General features: G+C 40.0%; 1 protein-coding gene across 5 annotated transcripts in view; it reads left to right on the forward strand.

The window, feature by feature from the left end:
* The window catches only part of RNF130 (ring finger protein 130), a 288,916-nt gene that overhangs the window by 220,484 nt on the left and 48,952 nt on the right, over window positions 1-19,480 (forward strand). The window contains exon 9 of one of the 5 annotated variants that reach the window (XM_036241178.1): window positions 5,683-5,869. The exons of the other annotated variants lie outside the window; for them this stretch is intronic. Within the exon in view, the coding sequence (XP_036097071.1) occupies window positions 5,683-5,698 (16 nt within the window). The 3' untranslated portion in view covers window positions 5,699-5,869. Of the gene's footprint in view, window positions 1-5,682; window positions 5,870-19,480 lie in introns of those variants that run through there. 5 annotated transcript variants of the gene reach the window in all.

Raw genomic sequence — 19,480 nt, forward strand, 5'->3', positions numbered from 1 at the left:
TGTAGCAATACCAGCAAAAATTTTAACTTGCCTGGGTGGTTAATGAACCCTCTTCTTTCTCTGAATATTTACTTCTTCTTTTTGCCACCCTGAGCCTGAGATATATACAGAGGAGTAACCTGAGGCCCATACGCGCCAAGTGACCTCAAGAAATGCCATAGGAAGCAGAACATGGCATTAAAACCCAGTGTTTCTGGGCCAGTCTCTTCCCTTTACACCACTTGTCTCTGACTTCTCCAGAGGGCCATTTAAAGGCTCTAAACAATGTGGTTGAAGATGACACATTTGATTTTCTAAAAACAGGATGACAAAAAAGAAGATGAAAGCCCAGGCTGGTGTTGCTCAGTGGTTAGACTGTCTGCCAGAGCAGCAAAGGGTCATGGGTTTGCGTTCCAGTCAAGGGCATGAACCTGAGTTGCAAGTTTGATACCCGGCCGTGGTTGGGGTGTATGCAGGAGGCAATTAATTGATGTATCTCTCCTACAACGATGTTTCTCTTCCTCCTTCCCTCTCTCCCTTCCATTCTCTACAAAATTTAATTAGTGGAAGAAATAATCTCAGGTGAGGATTAATAAAAAAAGAGAGAATTAAAGGCAGTGGGACCTGTAGTGTCTTTGGCAGTCATTTTTTTCCCCCCCCAGAAGTACCTTTAATGTTATGGCTGCATTAGTTTATAATTTCTTAAAAAGACAGCAAAGTACAGAAGCCCTGGTTCGGGCATCCAAGCCCCCATCCCCAGAGCTGGCCACCCCTTGGAGACTAATGGGAGGCGCTTGAGTGTCTCAGATTGATTTTCCAGGTGCAAAGTTCAGTCTTGAGGCCATGTCTGAGGACCACAGTGTTCCAGGGTCAGGCACCGAGCCAAACAGCGGACCCAATGTGGGTACTGGCTACCCCTCACCTACCGCCCTCAGTGGGCAAGCCCTGGGATCCACATTTCCAACCTGGGTCTGCACCATTGCCCATCCTCTTTTCCTGCCTGGCATATGTTGGAGCTGAAGAACCTAGTCTGAAGACTTAGTGTGGCTCAAGGTGACCTTTTGGCTCTGGACTGGCTCACAGAAGAAATTGGTTTCTCCGGGATATGATGCCTCAACAGGAGGAACAGATTATAGCTAGAGAAGGGATCAGTGGAAAAAACAGCCAGCATTCAGAACTGCCTGAAATCGAGCTGAATGGAAGTCCTACAACTACGAAATTAAAGAAGCCACATGCCCTGGCCATTTGGCTCAGGAGTTAGAGTGTCGGCCCTTGGACCAGAGAGTCCCAGGTTATGTTCCTGCTAGGGACACATGTCTCTGTTGCAGTTTGTTCCCAGCCCCAGTTGGGGTCATGTGGGTGCAACCAGTTGATGTGTCTCTCTCACGTCGATGTTTCTCTCTCTTCCTCCCTTTCTCCCTCCCACTCTATCTGACGATAAATGCAAAAGTGTCCTAGGGTGAGGATTAAAAAAAAAAAAAAAACAAAAACAGCAGGATTGAAGCTCAGGCTGATCCCTGGCAGTTCCTCTTAAAGGGCCATGCTTGGACTTACTAGGACTCCCTCCCTCCAGGCTCCAGCACAGGGGAGGCAGCTTTAAAGGTGCCAGAGACATACAGGGAGGAACTGAGTTATTGGGGAAGAACTGAGTTGTTTGGCATTGGAGTGAGAGCGAGAGAGGCAGCTTTCTCCCAGACAGGCATCCTGATGGAGGTTGTTGTTCCTTTGGTGAGTTCTTCCCCCACAGGGCTGGCAGACAGCCGCCATATCTGGGACTCCAGCAATCTGTCTCACATTGTTTGCTCCGCCCTAGTGATTTTCTGAGGCCCTGCCCACCCAACTTTTGTTTCCAGTGGCTTTACCATAGGATTGGCCTGTCTTGTCTCTTGCTTCAGATTTTGTTAAATTCTTTCAAACAGCATCTGGTCTCAGTAAGCCCCATACCTCTCACTAAAAGGCACTAGAAGCAGCCAGCCTTGGTTCACAGCTTGGCTTTGACTCGGCATCTCCAAGCCCAACATAAGAAGCAGCCATCTGCAGATTGCTTTGTAGCTTATGCGTGGTAGTCTTGGGTAGAACATAGGCAGTGGCTGACCTTGCCACAGAGCCAGCACACCCAGTGCTTCAGAACACAGTGTAGCACCACCTCCACAAGCGAGATGCTCAAGGAGTGGAATCAGTGGGTACCAGAGCCCTGCTAAAGTAAGTCTTGCTCTGTTTGGTGAGCCCCTGCACAGCTGGTCCTTCAAGGTAGTCAGATCAGTGGCCAGTGGGCACAGCCAGTCCTTGGAGCTGATCAGCCTGAGTAAATCTCTCCCATTGACGTGCCAACAGCAGTCCAGACTGCATTACAACAGAAGGGTGTATAGTCCACGCGAGGGGTGCACCTCAAGGGACCAGCATGGGTGATCAGGGAGGCTGTGCCACTGGACCCTACAGGACACCTACTACAATAGGCCAACCTAGAAAGCCTAGGAGACATAGCAATTCTAACTAATACATAGAAACAAACACAAGGAGGCAGCCAAAATGAGAAGACTAAGAAATGTGCCAAATGAAAGAACAGAACAAAACTCCGGGAAAAGAATGAAACAGAACAAAGATAAGAAATCTAACAGACACAGAGTTCAAAACACTAGTCATAAGGATGCTCAGGGATCTTAGTGAGGACCTCAAGAGCATAAAAAAGGACCGGTCAAAAATTAAGGATGCACTAACTGAAATAAAGAATAATTTACAGGGAATCAAAAGTAAAGTAAGTGAAGCCAAGAAGCAAACCATCAATTTGGAATATAAGGAAGCAAAAAACACCCAATTAGAACAGCAAAACAGGAAAATATTTTTTTTTTAATGTGTATAGTGTAAGGAGCCTCTGGGATAACTTCAAGCATACCAACATTCATATCATGGGGGTGCCAGAAGGAGAGAGAGAGAGCAAGAAATTGAAAACCCATTTGAAAAAATAATTACGGAAAACTTCCCTAACTTGGGGAAGGAAACAGACATACAAGGCCAGGAAACACAGAGAGTCCCAAATAAGATGAACCCAAAGCTGTCCATACCAAGACACATCATAATCAAAATGCCAAATATTAAAGACAAAGAATCTTAAAAGCAGCAAGAGAAAAGCAGTTAGTTACCTACTAGGGAGATCCCATAAGACAATTGATTTCTCAAAAGAAACTGCAACCTAGAAGGGAGTGGCAAGAGATATTCAGAGTGATGAAAAACAACGACCTACAATCAAGATTACTCTGTCCTGCAAAGCTATCATTTAGAATTGATGGACATAAAGAGAGTTTCCCAGACAAGAAAAAGCTCAAGGAGTTCATCACCACCAAACCAGTATTATATGAAATGTTGACGGGTCTTCTTGAAGAAGAACAACAAAAATGTGAACAATAAGATGGCAATAAGTACATATCTATCAACAATTGAATCTACAAACAAAATGAACAGGCAGAACAGGAACAGACTCAGATACAGAGAACTTTTTGTTGGTTGCCAGATGGGAGGGGGGTTGGAGCGATAGGCATAAAAGGTGAAGGGATTAAATACAAATTGACTCTTATCCTTTGAGACGACATGGAGAGATCTGGAGAGTATTATGCTAAGCGAAATAAGCCAGTAAGAGAAAGACAAATATCACATGATCTCACTAATTTGTGGAATATAGTGAACAAAATAAGCAGATGAACAAAATAGACCCAGAGACATAAAAGTAGGGTTCAGACTGACAAACCTCCAAGGAGGGGCGTGGGGGTGGGGGAGATAAACCAAAGAACTTACATGCATAACCAGTGGACATAGACAACAATGCTGGGGGGAGGGGGGGTCAGGGAATAAAGGAGTAACATCTGTAACAAAAGTTAATTTAAAAAAAGAAAGAAGTACAAATTTGTTGTTAGATTTATAAACCTCAAGGGAGGAGTGGTGCAGGAAGAGAAAAACCAAAGAACTTATATGCATATATGCACAACCAGTAAACACAGACAATATTGTTTGGAATGCAGGATGGGGGCAGGAGTGGGAAGGAGAGGGTCAGTGGGGGAAAATAGAGGGGACATCTGTAATACATTCAACAATAAAGATAAGTGGGGTTTTTTTTAAGTACAGCAAAGTAAAGTAAGTTTAAAATTTTTCACTCACCCATTAAAAGTCCTTATTTCTGCCATGCTGGTGTGACTCAGTGGATTTTGTGTCACCTCATGGACTGAGAGATCCTGGTTCAATTCCTGGTCAGGGAACATGCAGGGGACAGCCAATCCATGTGTTTCTCTCACATCAATGTTTCTATCTCTCTGCCTCTTTCTCTCTCCCTATCTAAAATAACAATAAAAATATATTTTTTAAAGTCCTTTTATCTGATATCCAGCTTTTCTGAGGAAGTATTATCAAAACAATGTGTTATCTTACATATGAACTAGAATAAATAATAAAACATAGAGTTTATGTGAAGTTGTTGTGAAGGTCTTTTTTTGTTTAGATACCAGTGTGCCCTCATTTAAATGCCAGGCCTGGCCATGCAGGAGCCCTGAGGACAAGGGGCTGCACTGCTCGGTGTACTGCAGTTGGTTGACATGACTTGCAGAGCAGGCAAGTGCCTGAGTAAAATCAACATTGTCACTCATTATCACACAGACACGGGACACCTGCCACTTTTCCCTTAGGCAGTTGAAAAAGACATTCTGGCATAATTAGGATACAAAGTGAGGAAAAAGCAGAGCAGTTTTAGGGAGTTGTGTGTTTGATGTGTCTGCTATAGGTGGTAGTGGCAGTGGTAGGCAGACTTTAGAATTTGAACTTTATTCTTGTAAATCGTGAGTAATGTGTAGGGCTTTTCAGAATAAAGATAATTCCTAGTGGCTAAGAAGTTGCTTTGGCGTGGTACACTGGTGTTAGGAAGATAAGTGAGGTAAAAATACGGAGTTGAATGAGGAACTCAGGGTGATAAGGAAGAAGATGAAATCAGGAAATGTTAGAGAATTGTATAACAAAGATAATGGTTTGAAATAGGGATCTGGAACTCAGCAAAGAGAAAAGAGCAGAACTGAAGACATGATTTGGGAACCATGGAAATGAACTGGACTGTACAGCGTTCAGAAAGCTAGGGCAGTCCCATAATGCCAGGCTGCAGAGGGTGCAGCATTAGCCTGAGGGCAGCACAAGAAGCATCAAAAGACTTGAGGTGCCTTCAGGCACCTGATTTAGGGACACAGACACATGATCTGGGGAATTCCCATGAAAGAGCCATACATCTCTGAAAGTCTGTACTCTTTAAATCTTATTTCAAAAAAATAATGACAGTCTTGTTTGAGGATGAAGGGGAAGCATATTTTAAGGACAACAGCTACGGATTTCAGGACACTCAGCATTTTAGAACGTATTCAAACAGGAAAAGTTGTCAATTGTAGAATGTCCCCACATTTTTTAATCAAGAAGTTGTTAGCCTACACTTTTCCCTGCATTTCTTTTGGGACTATTAACACATTTCTAAGGTGATTACACCACTTGACTGCAGATCTGAAGCTGCTGAGTTAAGGAAAATGCTAATGGCTTACTACTTTATAAGATGGGGTTGGGAAATAGTTGGGGACAGTCCCAGGCCACCCTTTAGTTAGGGTTACTTTCTCTGTTATTTTAAAACATTGACAACTACCCTTAACTAATTCTTGACCTGTCTTTTTTGCTTTTATTCCATAGGGTAGAATGGTTTTAAAGAAGAAACACACTGCTTTCTGACTGATTGCCTTGAAGGAAAAAAAGAACCTATTTTTGTGCATCATTTACCAATCATGCCATACAAGCATTTATTTTTAGTACATTTTATTTTTTCATAAAATTGCTAATGCCAAAGCTTTGTATTAAAATAAATAAATAAAATAAAATATTGTGCTGTTGAGTATTATTCACCCACTTCTGTTCGGAAGGCTGATTTGGATATCATATGCCCAAATCTCTGTTTCAGAGACAGAACATGCTAGTAACTCCTAACAGTGCTGCTCTTTCTGTTGGTATTTTTATGTTGGCTCCTGCTATGCCCAAATAGGACCCAAGCCTGGGGACATTCTGTGGGGTAATGCCCCTTCAGGCCAGGTTACTCCCATTTTATTTTCTTCAAGGTCACCATTCACTCTCTGGTAATGTCTTACTACTTTGTGGTTGATATCCCTCCGGCCAGAACATTAGCTCTACAGCAGCAGCAGGGACATTAAACTGTGAGACTTGTCACTGTATTCCGCTACCTAGTAGAGTGCTTTGCACATAGTAAGTGCTCAATAAATATTTGTGGGATGAAGGGTCAAGTGTAAAACAAACTTCCAAAATACTCACTGATTAGTAAGTAATAAATTCTGTCTGTCTGATTTTTAAAACCTAGTTTGTACAGCATTCTTTCAAAAATGGCAAATTCTAAAAGGTTGGATGAAAGCAGTTTTACATGTATAAATGAAATATTTTTTGCTTTATTGATGAAGAAAAGGTTGAAATATTTATTATATTGAATCATATGCTTGCAGGATTATCATGTGCTAGCATTTTGAGCAGTGAATTCTCAGCCTTCTGCCTCAGCATGCCTGAGGATGAGAACATACTCCCATTGGTGGGGGGGGGGGGGGGGTTGAAAATTTTTTTTTTCTTTGTTTTTTATTGAGCTATAATTCACATACCATAAAATTGACCCTTTTAAAGCATAAGCCATTTCAGGGCTTTTTAGTATATTCACAAGGTTGTGCGACCATCACAACTAACTGCAGAGTATTTTTATCACCCAAAAATGAAGTCCTGTACCCATTAACGGTAACTTCTCACTCCTCCCATACCCCTGCCAGTCCAGAAACCATTAATCTACTCTCTCTTTCTGTGGATGTACCTACCCTGGGCATTTTCTATACATAGAATCATACAATATGTGGCCTTTTGTGTCTGGCTAATGTTTTCAAGGTTCATCCATGTTGTAGCATGTATCAGTACTTTTTTGTGGCTGAAGACTATTCCATTGTGTGTGTGTGTGTGTGTGTGTGTGTGTGTGTGTGTGTGTGTACACATACCACATTTTGTTCACCTGGTCAGCCAGTGATGGACATTGGGTTGTTTCTACCTTTTGACTATTGTAAATAATGCTAGTATAAAAATTTGTGTACAAGTTTTTGTGTGATCATATCTTTTCACTTCTCTTGGTACATTAGGAGTGGAATTGTTGGGTCATAGGGTAACTCTAAGTTTAAATTGTTGAAAACTACCAAACTTCAAAGCAGCTGTACAATTTCACATTCTCACCCACAATGTATAAGGGTTCCAATTTCTCCAGATCCTCACCAACACTTACTACTTTTCTTTTTGAAAACAATTACAGCCATATTTTTAGTGACTGAAGTAGCACCTCATTTTGCTTTTGATTTGCATTTCCCTAATGACTAATGATGTTGAGCATCTTTTCATTTGCTTTTTGGCCACTTGACTATCTTCTTTAGAAAAAAGTCTATTCAAATCCTTTGCACAATTTAATTGAATTATTTGTCTTTGTTGTTGAGTTGTATATTCCAGATGTTAGACCCTTATCAGATACATGATTTGCAAACATTTTCTCTTAAGTTCTTTATTTTCTTAATAGTGTCTTTCGGAGTACAAGTTTTTATTTTTATTTTCATCTGTGTTATTATATTGAGTACATATTGAAATAACATTTGAATATATTGTGTTATGTAGCATATATTATTAAAATTAATCTCACTTGTCCCCTTTGTAGTCTTTAAAGGTGGCTACTAGAAAATTTAAAATTACATATGTGACTTAACATTATAATTCTGTTGGACACTGCTGGATTAGTCTCTACAGTTGCCCTTTTTTAAACTGCACTGTCTTCCTGTCTTTTTTAATTAAAATATAGTCAATGCCCTGCTGGTGTAGCTCAGTAGTTAGAGTGTTGGCCCGGGCACCAAAGTGTCACAGGTTCGATTGCTGGTCAAGGGCACATATGTGGGTTGCAGGTTCTATCCCCAACCCCAGTTGGGGCACATTCAGGAAGCAACCAATTCATGTGACTCTCACATCAATATCTCTCTCCCACCCTCTCCCTCCTTTCCTCTCTCTCTCAAAATCAATGGAAAAAATATCCTCAGGTGAGGGTTAATAACAGATGATAGATAGATAGATAGATAGATAGATAGATAGATAGATAGATAGATTAGATAGAGTGGGCATACAATATTCTATTAGTTTCAGGTGTACAATATAGTAATTGCACATTTATATACCTAACAATGTGCTCATCGCACTAAGTCTAGTAACCATCTGTCACCATGCCATCTTACCACTATTATTGACTATATTCCCCTTCACCTTTTTCACCCCTCCCCTCTGGCAACTTTAAGTTTGTTCTTTGTTTGCGTGTGTCTGTTTTTTAGTTTTGTTTGTTCTGCTTTCTAAAAAAATGCCACTTAACAGTGAAATTCAGGATTTGTCTTTCTCTGTTTTATTTTAGCATAATACCCTCTAGGTCCATCCATGTTGTTTCAAATAGCAAAATATCATTCTTTAATTGCTGAGAAATATTCCATTGTGTAATGTACACCATATCCTTTTATCCATTTGTCAGTGAAAACCTAGGTTGCTTCCATATCTTGGCTATTGTAAATAATTCTGCAGTGAACATAGGGGTGCATATGTCTTTCAAATTAGTGTTTTCATTCTCTTCAGTTAAATATCCAGAAAAGTGGGATTGCTGGGTCATATGGTAGTTCTGTTTTAAGTTTTGTGAGGAATCTCCATACTGTTCCCTCTGTTGGCTGTACCAGTTTGCAGTCCCACCGAGAGTGCATGAGGGAAATACCTTTTCTCCACATCCTTGCCAACACTTGTTTGTTAATTTATTGGTGATAGCCATTCTGACAGGTGTGAGGTGATATCACTGTGGTTTTGGTTTGCATTTCCCTGATGAGTAGTAATGTTGAGGTTCTTTTCACATCTATCAGCCTTATGTATGCCCTCCTTGGAGAAGTGTCTGTTCAGGTACTGTGGGCATTTTTTTATTCAGATTGTCTTTGGGTGTTAAGTTGTATGAGTTCCTTATATATTTTGGATAATGACCCCTTATCAGATATATTATTGGCAAATATATTTTTATTCAGTAAATTGTTTTGTTGATGGTTTCCTTCACTGTGCAGAAGCTTTTTAGTTTGATAAAGTCTGATTTATTTACTTTTGCTTTTATTTCCCTTGCTCAGGGGGACATATCCATAAAGATAATTCTAATATTGATATCAAATAGTTTGCTGCCTATGTTTTCTTCTAGGAATTTTATGGTTTCAGGTCTTACATTTAAGTCCAGTTTTATTTTTATTTTTATTGTTTGTATGTGTCTATCCAGTTTTCCCAACACTACTTGTTGAAGAGACTGTCATTTCTTCATTTTATAGTCTTGCCTCCTTTGTCTTTGTTTAATTGATCTTACAAACAATGGTTTATTTCTGGACTCTCTGTTTGTTTTTGTGCCACTACCATGACTTTTTTTTTTTTTTTTTTTTTTTTTTTTTTAAGAAAGGGTTGTCTGATTAATTTATTTATTTTTGGCACGTGCCCCTAGCAGGAACCAAACCTGGGACTCTCTGGTCTGCAAGCTGACGCTCCAACCGCTGAACCAAACTGGCCAGGGCCATAACTGTTTTGATTATTATGGCTTTGTAGTAGTTTTAAATCAGGAAGCCTGATACCTCCAACTTTGTTCTTCTTTCTCAAGATTGCTTTAGCTATTTGTGGTCTTCGGTGATTCCATATAAACTTTAGGATTATTTGTTATACTTCTATGAAAAAGTGCCATCGGTATTTTGATAGGGATCACATTGATTCTGTATATTTCTTTGGGTAGTATGGTTTTAACAATATTAATCCTTCTAGTTCATGAGCACAATATATCCCCTTTCATTTACTTGTGTCTTCTTTATTTTCTTTCATCAACATCTTACAGTTTTCAGAATGGGGTCTTTCACCTTCTTCATTAAATTTGTTCCTGCTATTTTGTTCTTTTAGATGCAATTGTAAATGAAAATTTTTATAATTTTTCCTTCTGATCATTCGTTATTAGTGTATAAATGTGTGACAGAGTCCTTTATATTAATTTTGTATCCTACTTTACTGAATTCATTTATTCTGTTAATTTTTTGGTGGGTTCTTTAGGGTTCTCTATACATGTCGTCTGCAAATAGTTACAGTTTTACTTCTTCCTTTACAATGTAGATGGCTTTCATTTTCTTGTCTTGTCTCATTGCTGTGGCTAGGACTTTTGATACTGTATTGAATAATAGTGGTGAGCCCTGGCCAGTTTGGCTCAGCGGTTAGAGCGTCGGCCTGCGGTCCAGAGAGACCCGGGTTCGGTTCCCGCTAAGGGCACGTACTTCGGTTGCAGTTTGTCCCCGGCCCTGGTTGGTCGTGCGGGTGGCAGCCACTCGATGTGTCCCTTCACGTCGATGTTTCTCACTCTCCCTTCCTCTCTCTCCCTCCCACTCTATCTGTACAAAAAATGGAAAAATATCCTCGGGTGAGGATAAAAAAAAAAAAAAGGAATAATAGTGGTGAGAGTGGGCATCCTTCTCCTGCTACAAAAAGCTTTCAGTTTTCACCATTGATTGATTATCTTAGTTGTGGGAATGTCAATGCATTCCCTTTATGATTTTAAATAAGTTTCTTCTATACCCACTTTCCTTTTTGATTTTTTTTTTCTTTATTGATTTTAGAGAGAGAGGAAGGGAAAGGGAAAGAGAGATGAAAACATCAATGAGAGAGAACATCAGTTGGCCATTTCCTGCATGCCTCCTACTAGGGATTTGACCCACAACTTGGGCATGTGCCCTGACCAGGAATCAAACTGGCAACCTCTTGGTGCATGGGTCAACACTGAGTCACACCAGCCAGGCTGTACCCACTTTTTAAAAAATTTTTATCATAAATAAATGTTGAATTTTGTTAAATGCTTTTTTTCTATGTCCATTGAGATGATCATATGATTTTTTATTCTTGGTTTTATTTATGTGATATATCACATTAATTGTTTTATGGGTACTGAACTGTCCTTATATCCATGGTGTAAATCCCACTTGATTGTGATGTATAGTCTTTTTAATGTATTGTTGAATTGGGTTTGCTAGGATTTTGTTGAGAATTTTTGCATCTATGTTCATCAGAGAGATTGGCCTGTAATTCTCTTTTTTGGTCTGGTTTTGGTATCAGGTTAATGCTGTTCTTGTAGAATAGGTATAGAAGACTTCCTTCCTCTTCAGTTTTTTGAAAAAGTTTGGGAAAGATAGGAGTTAATTATTTAAATGTTTGGTAGAATTCAAACCTGTAAAGCCGACAGGTCCTGGGCTTTTGTTTTTGATAGTTTTTTTTTATTGCTTCAATTTCATTGCTAGTAATCCATCTGTTCAGATTTTCTGTTTGTTCCTGATTTAGTCTTTGAAGGCTGAATGTTGTTAGAAAGATATTCATTTCAGTTGTCCAATTTGTTGACATATAATTGTTCATAATGTTCTTCAATGATCCTTTGCATTTTTGTGATGTTGATTGTAATCCCTCCTCTTTCATTTCTAACTTTATTTATTTGAGCTCTTTTTTTCTTGAGTCTTGCTAGAGATTTATCCTTTCAAAGAATTAGCTCTAAGTTTCATTGATTTTTTTCTATTTTTTCTCTATTTTGTAGTTTCTGATCTTTATTATTTTATTCCTTCTACTTTGAGTTTTGTTCTTTTTCTAGTTTCTTTAGGTGTAAAGTTGAATTGTTTGGTTTATTTGGGATTTTTCCTGTTTCTAGAGGTAGGCCTGTATAGTTATGAACTTTCATAGAACTGCTTTGGCTGCATCCCATAAATTTTAGAAAGTTGTATTTTCATTTTCATGTGTCTCAAGGAAGTTTTTTGTTTGGTTTTGTCGGGGGAGGGGGGGCGTTGTTTGTTTTGTGCTTTTGTTTTTGTTAATCCTCACCTGAGGATATATTTTTCCATTGATTTTTTAGAGAAAATGGGAGAGAGGGGAATGGGGGGAATGGAGAGAGAGAGAGAGAGAAACCTTGATGTGAGAGAGACACATCAATTAGTTGTCTCCCTCACTTACCCTCCAGGCCAGGGATCCAACCTGCAACCCAGGTACTTGCCCTTGATGGGAATTGAAGCCATGACCCTTTGTTGCACTGTCCGGTGCTCTAACCACTGAGTTGTACCCTCCAGGGCTCAAGGAATTTTTTTTATTTTCTGTTTGATCCATTGGTTGTTTAGTAGCATGTTGTTTAATCTTCACATATTTGTGGGGGGTTTTCCAGTTTTCTTTCTGTCGTTGATTTCTAGTTTTGTGCCATTGTGGTCAGAAAATATGCTTGATATAATTTTAATCTTATTAAATTTGAGGCTTGTTTTGTGGCCTAGTATGTGGTCTAGCCTAGAAAATGTTTGATGTGCATTTGAGAAAAATGTGTACAGTTTGGGGATGAAATGTTCTATGAATGTCTATTAAGTCAATCTGGTCGAACGTGACATTTAAAGCCATTATCTCCTTGTTAATTTTCTATGTGGATGATCTGTCCATTGAGGTAAGGGGAGTATTAAAGTCCCCCCCCCAACTATTATTGTATGACTGTTAATTTCTGCCTTTATGTCCATTAATACTTGCACCTGTGTTGGATGTATAGTTATTTATAATTGTTATATCCTGTCTTTGAATTAACTCTTTTATCATTATGTAATGTCCTTTGTCTCTTTTTACATTCTTTGATTTGAAGTCTGTTTTGCCTGATATGTGCATTGCTACCCCAGCTTTGTTTTTATTTATTTTTGCATGGAATATCTTTTACCATCTCTTCACTTTGTGTGTGTGTGTCTTGTGATCTAAAGTGAGTCTCTTGGAAGCAGCATTTAGAAAGGTCTTGTTTTTTTATTCATTCAGCCACTCTATGTCTTTTAATTGGAGCATTTAGCCCATTTACATCTAAAGTACTAACTCATAGGTATGTGCTTACTGCTATTTTGTTAATTGTTTTTTAGCTGTTTTTGTTGTTCTCTGTTCCTTTCTTCTCTTGATTCCTTTCCTTTTGATTTGCAGATTTTCTTTAGAATTTTGTTTGGGTTCCTCTCTCTTTATTTTTTGTAGGTTTTTGGTTTGTGGTTACCATGAGGTTCATATGTATTCATCTGTATATTCAGTCTGTCTGAAGCTGATACATGTTCTATATCTTTTTGTTTTGTGTATCCCCTGGCTATTTATTGTAGTTATAGTTAATTTTGCTACTTTTGTCTTTTAACCTTCATATTAGCTTTTAAAGTGGTTGATTTACTGTGTTTGTTATATATTTGCCTTTACCATTGAGATTTTTCTCTTTCTTATATCCTCTTATTTCCTGTTCTGGACTTTGTTTTTTTGTGGGGGTTTTTTTGTTTGTTTGTTTTTTGTTTTTTGCATAAAGAAGATCCTTTATGCAGAAAAAAAGCAGGTGGGGAGTGGCATAACAGAAAGTCAATTTAATTGTGATGAAGTTCTTTAGTTTTTGTTTGGGAAACTTTATCTCTCCTTCAGTTCTGAGTGATAACCTTGCCAGGTAGAGTACTCTAGGTTGTAGGTTCCTTTCTTTCAGCACTTTAAATATTTCCGGTCACTCCTTTCTGGCCTGTAAAACTGTTGCTTAGAAATCAGCTGATAGCCTTATAGGGTTTTCCCTTTATATGACTTATTTCTTTCTGCTGCCTTCAAAATTGTTTTTTATCCTTTACTTTTGTCATTTTAACTACAGTATGTCTTGGTGTGGGCCCCTTTGGATTCATCTTGTTTGGAACTCTGTGCTTCCTGAACCTTCGGATGTCTGTTTTCTGCCCCAGATTAGGAACGTTCTCAGCCATTATTTTTTCAAGTATACTTTCTATCCCTTTTTTCTAATTCCATCTTCATGTTCTTCATTTCCGTTAATTTCTTTTTCATCTCTGGTTCTTTATTTTGTTTTCTACTTCTTTGTCAATATGCTGAGTTCCTGTATTCTACTCTCAAGTTTGTTGAACATCCTTATGACTGTTTCTTTGGATTCTTTGTCAGGCAAATTATTTATGTCTGTTTCATTAGTGTTTTTCTCCAGGTATTCTTTGTTTCTTCATTTGGGAACTAGTCTTCTATCTCCCCATTTTTTCATTTGACTTTCTGTGTTTGTTCTTATGACTTAGATTAAATAATTCTATCTCCCAATCTTGGAAAAGTGCTCTTTGTATGGACTGTGTGCCGGATGGTTTTAGTAGGCTAGTTCTAGTCAGGGTGGGTGGGTGCACGTAGGTACCTGGTGTGCTGCCTGGCTAGAATGAGTGGGTTGTGGATTGAACAGCTTGGTGTATACACCCTTGCTCTGCTGATCCAGGTAGGGCTACCCAGTGTGCATGTGATGTGCTCCATTGTTTTAATTGTCTGTTACCTCAGCTGGGTCTAGGCAGGGCTGCTCAGAGTGCATACATTGAAACACCCTACTTGTTCTGCACTTTCTCCAACAGGGCAGCCCTGTGTGCAGGTGCCACAGTGTTGTGCTAGTTCACATTCTCTCTGGACAAGGGATCCCCATGTGTGTGTGTGCAACCCTTTGGGGGCGTGCAGCTGCATCCTGCCATACCCTCTGGATCAATCTCCAGTTGAGGAGCCTCGTGCATGCATACTATGGTGCCTTCCTCCTGCTGTAGCTAGCTCTGGGAGGGTTTGCTGGAAACTCCTTATAGCAGCCCTGCAGGTCCACCAGAGAATCTGGATTGAGCTTCTGCAAGCTATCCAAGTGCTGGGGGAAATGTGAACAATGGAGCTCACTGGTTTCTCCAGTGCTGGAGAGTTCCTTCAGCTCCTAAAGAGCTCTTGAGGTTCCCAGCCTTCTTAATATGGTCTGTCTCTCGTTTGTTGTGCAGAAGCTATTCAATTGGCCCTCAGTTGTCTCTCAGAAGGAATTACTGTAAATATAAATGTACATTCTACGTGTTCTCTGGAGGGGACAAGCTCAGCATCATCTTACAACACCATCTTGGACCCGCCTCCCAAGTTTTTAATTTTGATGGGAGTCCGATTTGTCTTTTTATTTTGGTTTGTGTTTTAGGTGTCATATCTAGAAAATGATTATGTAATTAAAGTTCTCTAAAACATCCAAAGTTTTATAATTTTAGTTCTTATATTTAGGTCTTTGATCCATTTTGAGTTTAAGATTTGTACATGGTGTGAAGCAGGGGTCCAACTTCATTCTTTTGCATATGCGTATCTATTTGCCCAACTACCATTTTTTTGAAGAGATTCTTCTTTCCCCCATTGAATAGTACCATTTTCAAAAATCAATGAAGTATAATATATGAGTTTATTTCTGGATTCTTAATACTATTTCATTGATGTCTATGTCTGTCCTTGTTTCAGTATCATATGCTATTGATTACTGTTGGTTTTTAAAAAATATTTTTTTTACTGATTTTAGAGAGAAAGGAAGGAAGAGGGAGAGATAGAAACATCGATAAGAGAGAACATCGATTGGCCCCCTCCTGCCTGCTCCCCACTGAGGACTGGGCCCAGAACCTGGGCATGTACCCTGATCAGGAATCGAACCAGTGATTTTTTGGTGCATGGGTCAACATTCAACCAATGAGCCTCACCGGCGGGGCAATTACTGTTGCTTTGTATAGTACGTTTTAAAACTGGAAAGTGAGTGTTCTCAATCTTTGTTCTTTTTCAGTTTTTGTTGTTTTTTGTTTTTTAGTTTTGTTTTTGGTTATTCAGGGTCCCTTGCATTTCCATGTGAACTTTAGGATCAGTTTCTCAGTCTCTTCAAAAAAGCCAGCCGAGCCCTGTCCGGTTTGGCTCAGTGGTTAAAGCGTCGGCCTGCGGTCCTAAGAGACCCGGGTTCGGTTCCCCCTAAGGGCGCGTACCTCAGTTGCAGTTTGTCCCCGGCTCTGGTTAGTTGTGCGGGTGGCAGCCACTCGATGTGTTGCTTTCACATCGATGTTTCTCTCTCTCTCTCTCTTTTCCTCTCTCTCCCTCCCACTCTACCTGAACAAAAAAAAATGGAAAAATGTCCTCGGGTGAGGATAAAAAAAAAAAAGCCAGCTGAGTTTTTATAGGGATTATGTAGAATCTGCAGTTGATTTTTGGTAGTGGTGTCATCTTAATAATATTAAGTCTTCTGTCCTGCCAGTGTGATTCAGTGGTTGGTCAACCCATACACCAAGAGGTTGCCAGTTTGATTCCTGGTAAGGACACATGCCCAGATTGTGAGTCAAATCCCCAGTGGAGAGCGTGCAGGAGGTGGCCAATTGATGTTCTCACTCATCAATGTTTCTGTCGCTCTCCCTCTCACTTCCTCTCTCTCTAAAATCAATAAAGGGAAAAAAATTTTTAATAATATTAAGTCTTTCAATCCTTGAACAGGGAATGTATTTCGATTTATTTGTGTAATTTCTATAGAAATACAATTGATTTTTGTACATTGATCTTTTACCTTTCCAATCTTGCCAATTTCATCCACTGGCTCTAATACTTTTTTCAGTTAATGCTTTAGAATGTTCTATGTACAAGACCATGTCATTTGCAAATAGAGATAGTTTCACTTTTTTTTTCTAATCTGGATATCTTTTATTTCATTTTCTTGCTTATTGCCCCTGAGTAGAACCTCCATTGATGAAATGTCAAATAGAAGTACATGCAGACATGTATGTCTTGTTCCTGAGCTTGGGGAAAAAAATCTTTCAATCTATCACCATTGAGTATGATGTTAGCTGTGGGGAGTTCATAGGTACCTTTTATCAGGCTGATAAGTTCCCTTCTGTTTCTAGCTTGTTGAGTGTTTTGTTTTTTGGGTTTTTTTTTTAAACATCTTTATTGTTTAATGTAGTACAGATGTCTCTCCTTTATTTCCCCATTGACCCCCTCCTGCCTTCCCCACGCTACTGTCAGTGTCCATTGGTTATGGATATATGCATAGAAGTTATTTGGTTTATCTGAGCCTGCCCTCCCCCCCCACCTACCCTTTGATGTTCATCAGTCTAACAACCAATCTGTACTTCTTAATTCCTTCATCTTTTTCACCCATCACCCCAGCCCCCACCCATCTGGCAAGCAACAAAAAGTTCTCTGTATCTGTGAGTCTGTTTCTGTTCTACTTGCTCATTTTGTTTGTAGATTCAATTGTTGATAGATATGTATTAATTGCCACTTTATTGTTCATATTTTTGTTCTTCTCCTTCAAGAAGACCCTTCAACATTTCATATAGTACTGGTTTGGTGGTGATGAACTCCTTTAGCTTTTTCTTGTCTGGGAAACTCTCTTTATGGCCATCAATTCTAAATGATAGCTTTGTAGGATAGAGTAATCTTGGTTGTAGGTTGTTGCTTTTCATCACCTTGAATATCTCTTGCCACTCCTTTCTGGCCTGCAAAGTTTTTTTTGAGAAATTGTCTGACAGTCTTATGGGAGCTCCTTTGTAGGTAATAAACTGCTTTTCTCTTGCTGCTTTTAAGATTCTCTCTTTGTACTTAACCTCTGGTATTTTGATGATGATGTGTCATTGTGTGGACTTCTGTGGGTTCATCTTGTTTGGGACTCTCTGTGCTTTCTGGATTTGTATGTGTGTTTCCTTCACCAGGTTAGGGAAGTTTTCTCTCATCATTGTTTCAAATAGGTTTTCAATTTCTTGCTCTCTCTCTTCTCCTTCTGGCACCCCTATGATGTGAATGTTGGCATGCTTGAAATAGGCCCAGAGGCTCCTTATCTATCCTCATTTTTTTTTTTTGGATTCTTTTTTCTTTTTGCTATTCTAATTGGGTGTTTTTTGCTTCCTTATATTCCAAATCAGTGGTTTGCTTCTTGGCTTTACCTAGTCTACTATTGATTCCCTGTAAATTATTTTTATTTCAATTAGTGCATCCTTCATTTCTGACTGGTTCTTTTTTATGTTGTTGATGTTCTCACTAAGTTCACTGGAGGTCTCTTTAAGTTCCATGACGGTCTCACTAAGTTCTCACTAAGTTCCTTGAGTATCCTTATAACCAGTATTTTGAACTCTGCATCTGATTGATTGTTTATCTCCATTTTGTTTAATTCTTTTCCTGGAGTTTTGTTCTTTTCTTTCATTTGGGGCATGTTTCTTCTCATTTTGGCTGCTTCTCTGTGATTGTTTCTCTGTATTAGATAGAGTTGCAGTGTCTCCTAGGCTTCGTAGGATGGCCTATTCTTGTAGGTGTCCTGTAGGATCCAGTGGCACAGCCTCCCTATTCACCCACACTGGCCCTCAAGGTGCACCCCAAGTGTGGACTATACACCCTTTTGTTGTAATTGAGTCTTGATTGCTGTTGGCATGTCATTGGGAAGGATTTACTCAGGCTGATCAGCTGCAAGGACTAGCTGTTGTGCCCACTGACCACTGGCCTCTGACTCCCTTGGAGGATTAGCTGTGTAGGGGCCACCATACAGAGCAAGATTTACTTCAGCAGGGCTCTGGTACCCACTGAGTTCACTCATTGAGTGTGTCACTTGTGGAAGTGGTTGGGTCGTGGTGTTTCAATGTAGTCTGAAGCTGTCTACACTGCAAGTGCTGGCTCTGGGGCAAGGTTAGCCACTGCCTGTGTTCTTTCCAGGGCCACCTGGCAAAAGCTACAAAGTGATCTGCCAATGGCTGCTTTCTTGTGTTGGGCTTGGAGGTGCTCAGGAAAAGCCAAGTTGTGAAACAAGGCTGGCTGCTTTTAGTGCCAGGCCTGGGGCCACCTAACGAGAGGTATGGGGCTCGCTGGGACCAGATGCTACTTGTTTGAGAGATTTTAGGAAAGTTGGAAGCAGGAACCAAAACAGGTCAATCCTATTAAAGCAGTTTGACACAGCTTGGGTGGGCCTGAAAGTTAGGTTGGGCAGGGCCTCAGGGAATCACCAGGGTGGGGTAAACAGCTGAGTCAGGATGCTGGAGTCCCAGATATGGTGCCCCTCTGCAGGCCTCATGAGGGAAGGGCTCACTAAAGGAACAAAGGCCTCCCACAGTATGTCTCCCTGAGAAAAAGCTGCCTCTCCGACCCTCCTCCCAAGGCCAAACAGCTCAGTTTTTCCCGTATGTCTCTGGTACCTTTCAGGCTGCTTCCCCTTCGAGCTTAGAGGGAGCAAGTCCAAGTAAGAATGGGCCCTTTAAGAGGAGCTGCCTGGGGCACTAGGAGCCTCAGCTTCCCTCAGCCTCAGTTCCTGCTGGTTTTTCCAGCCAGAAGTTATGGGGATTTCTCTTTCTGGCACTGGAACCCTGAGTTGAGTGCCCGATGTGGGACCCCTCCTCAGGGAGGACCTTCACAGTCAAGGTATCCCTCCTGATTTTTATTCATCACACGTGGGTGTGGGACCAGCCCATCCACTTCTCTGCCCCTCCTACCAATCTCGATGTGGTTTCTTTTTTAATTTTGTAGTTGTAGGATTTCCATTCCTCTTGATTTCAGGCGATTCTGAATGATGGTAGTTCTATAGTTTAGTTGTAATTTTGATGTGGTCGTGGGA

The sequence above is a fragment of the Molossus molossus genome, unplaced genomic scaffold, assembly GCF_014108415.1.
Source record: "Molossus molossus isolate mMolMol1 unplaced genomic scaffold, mMolMol1.p scaffold_m16_p_4, whole genome shotgun sequence".
Taxonomy (NCBI): domain Eukaryota; kingdom Metazoa; phylum Chordata; class Mammalia; order Chiroptera; family Molossidae; genus Molossus; species Molossus molossus.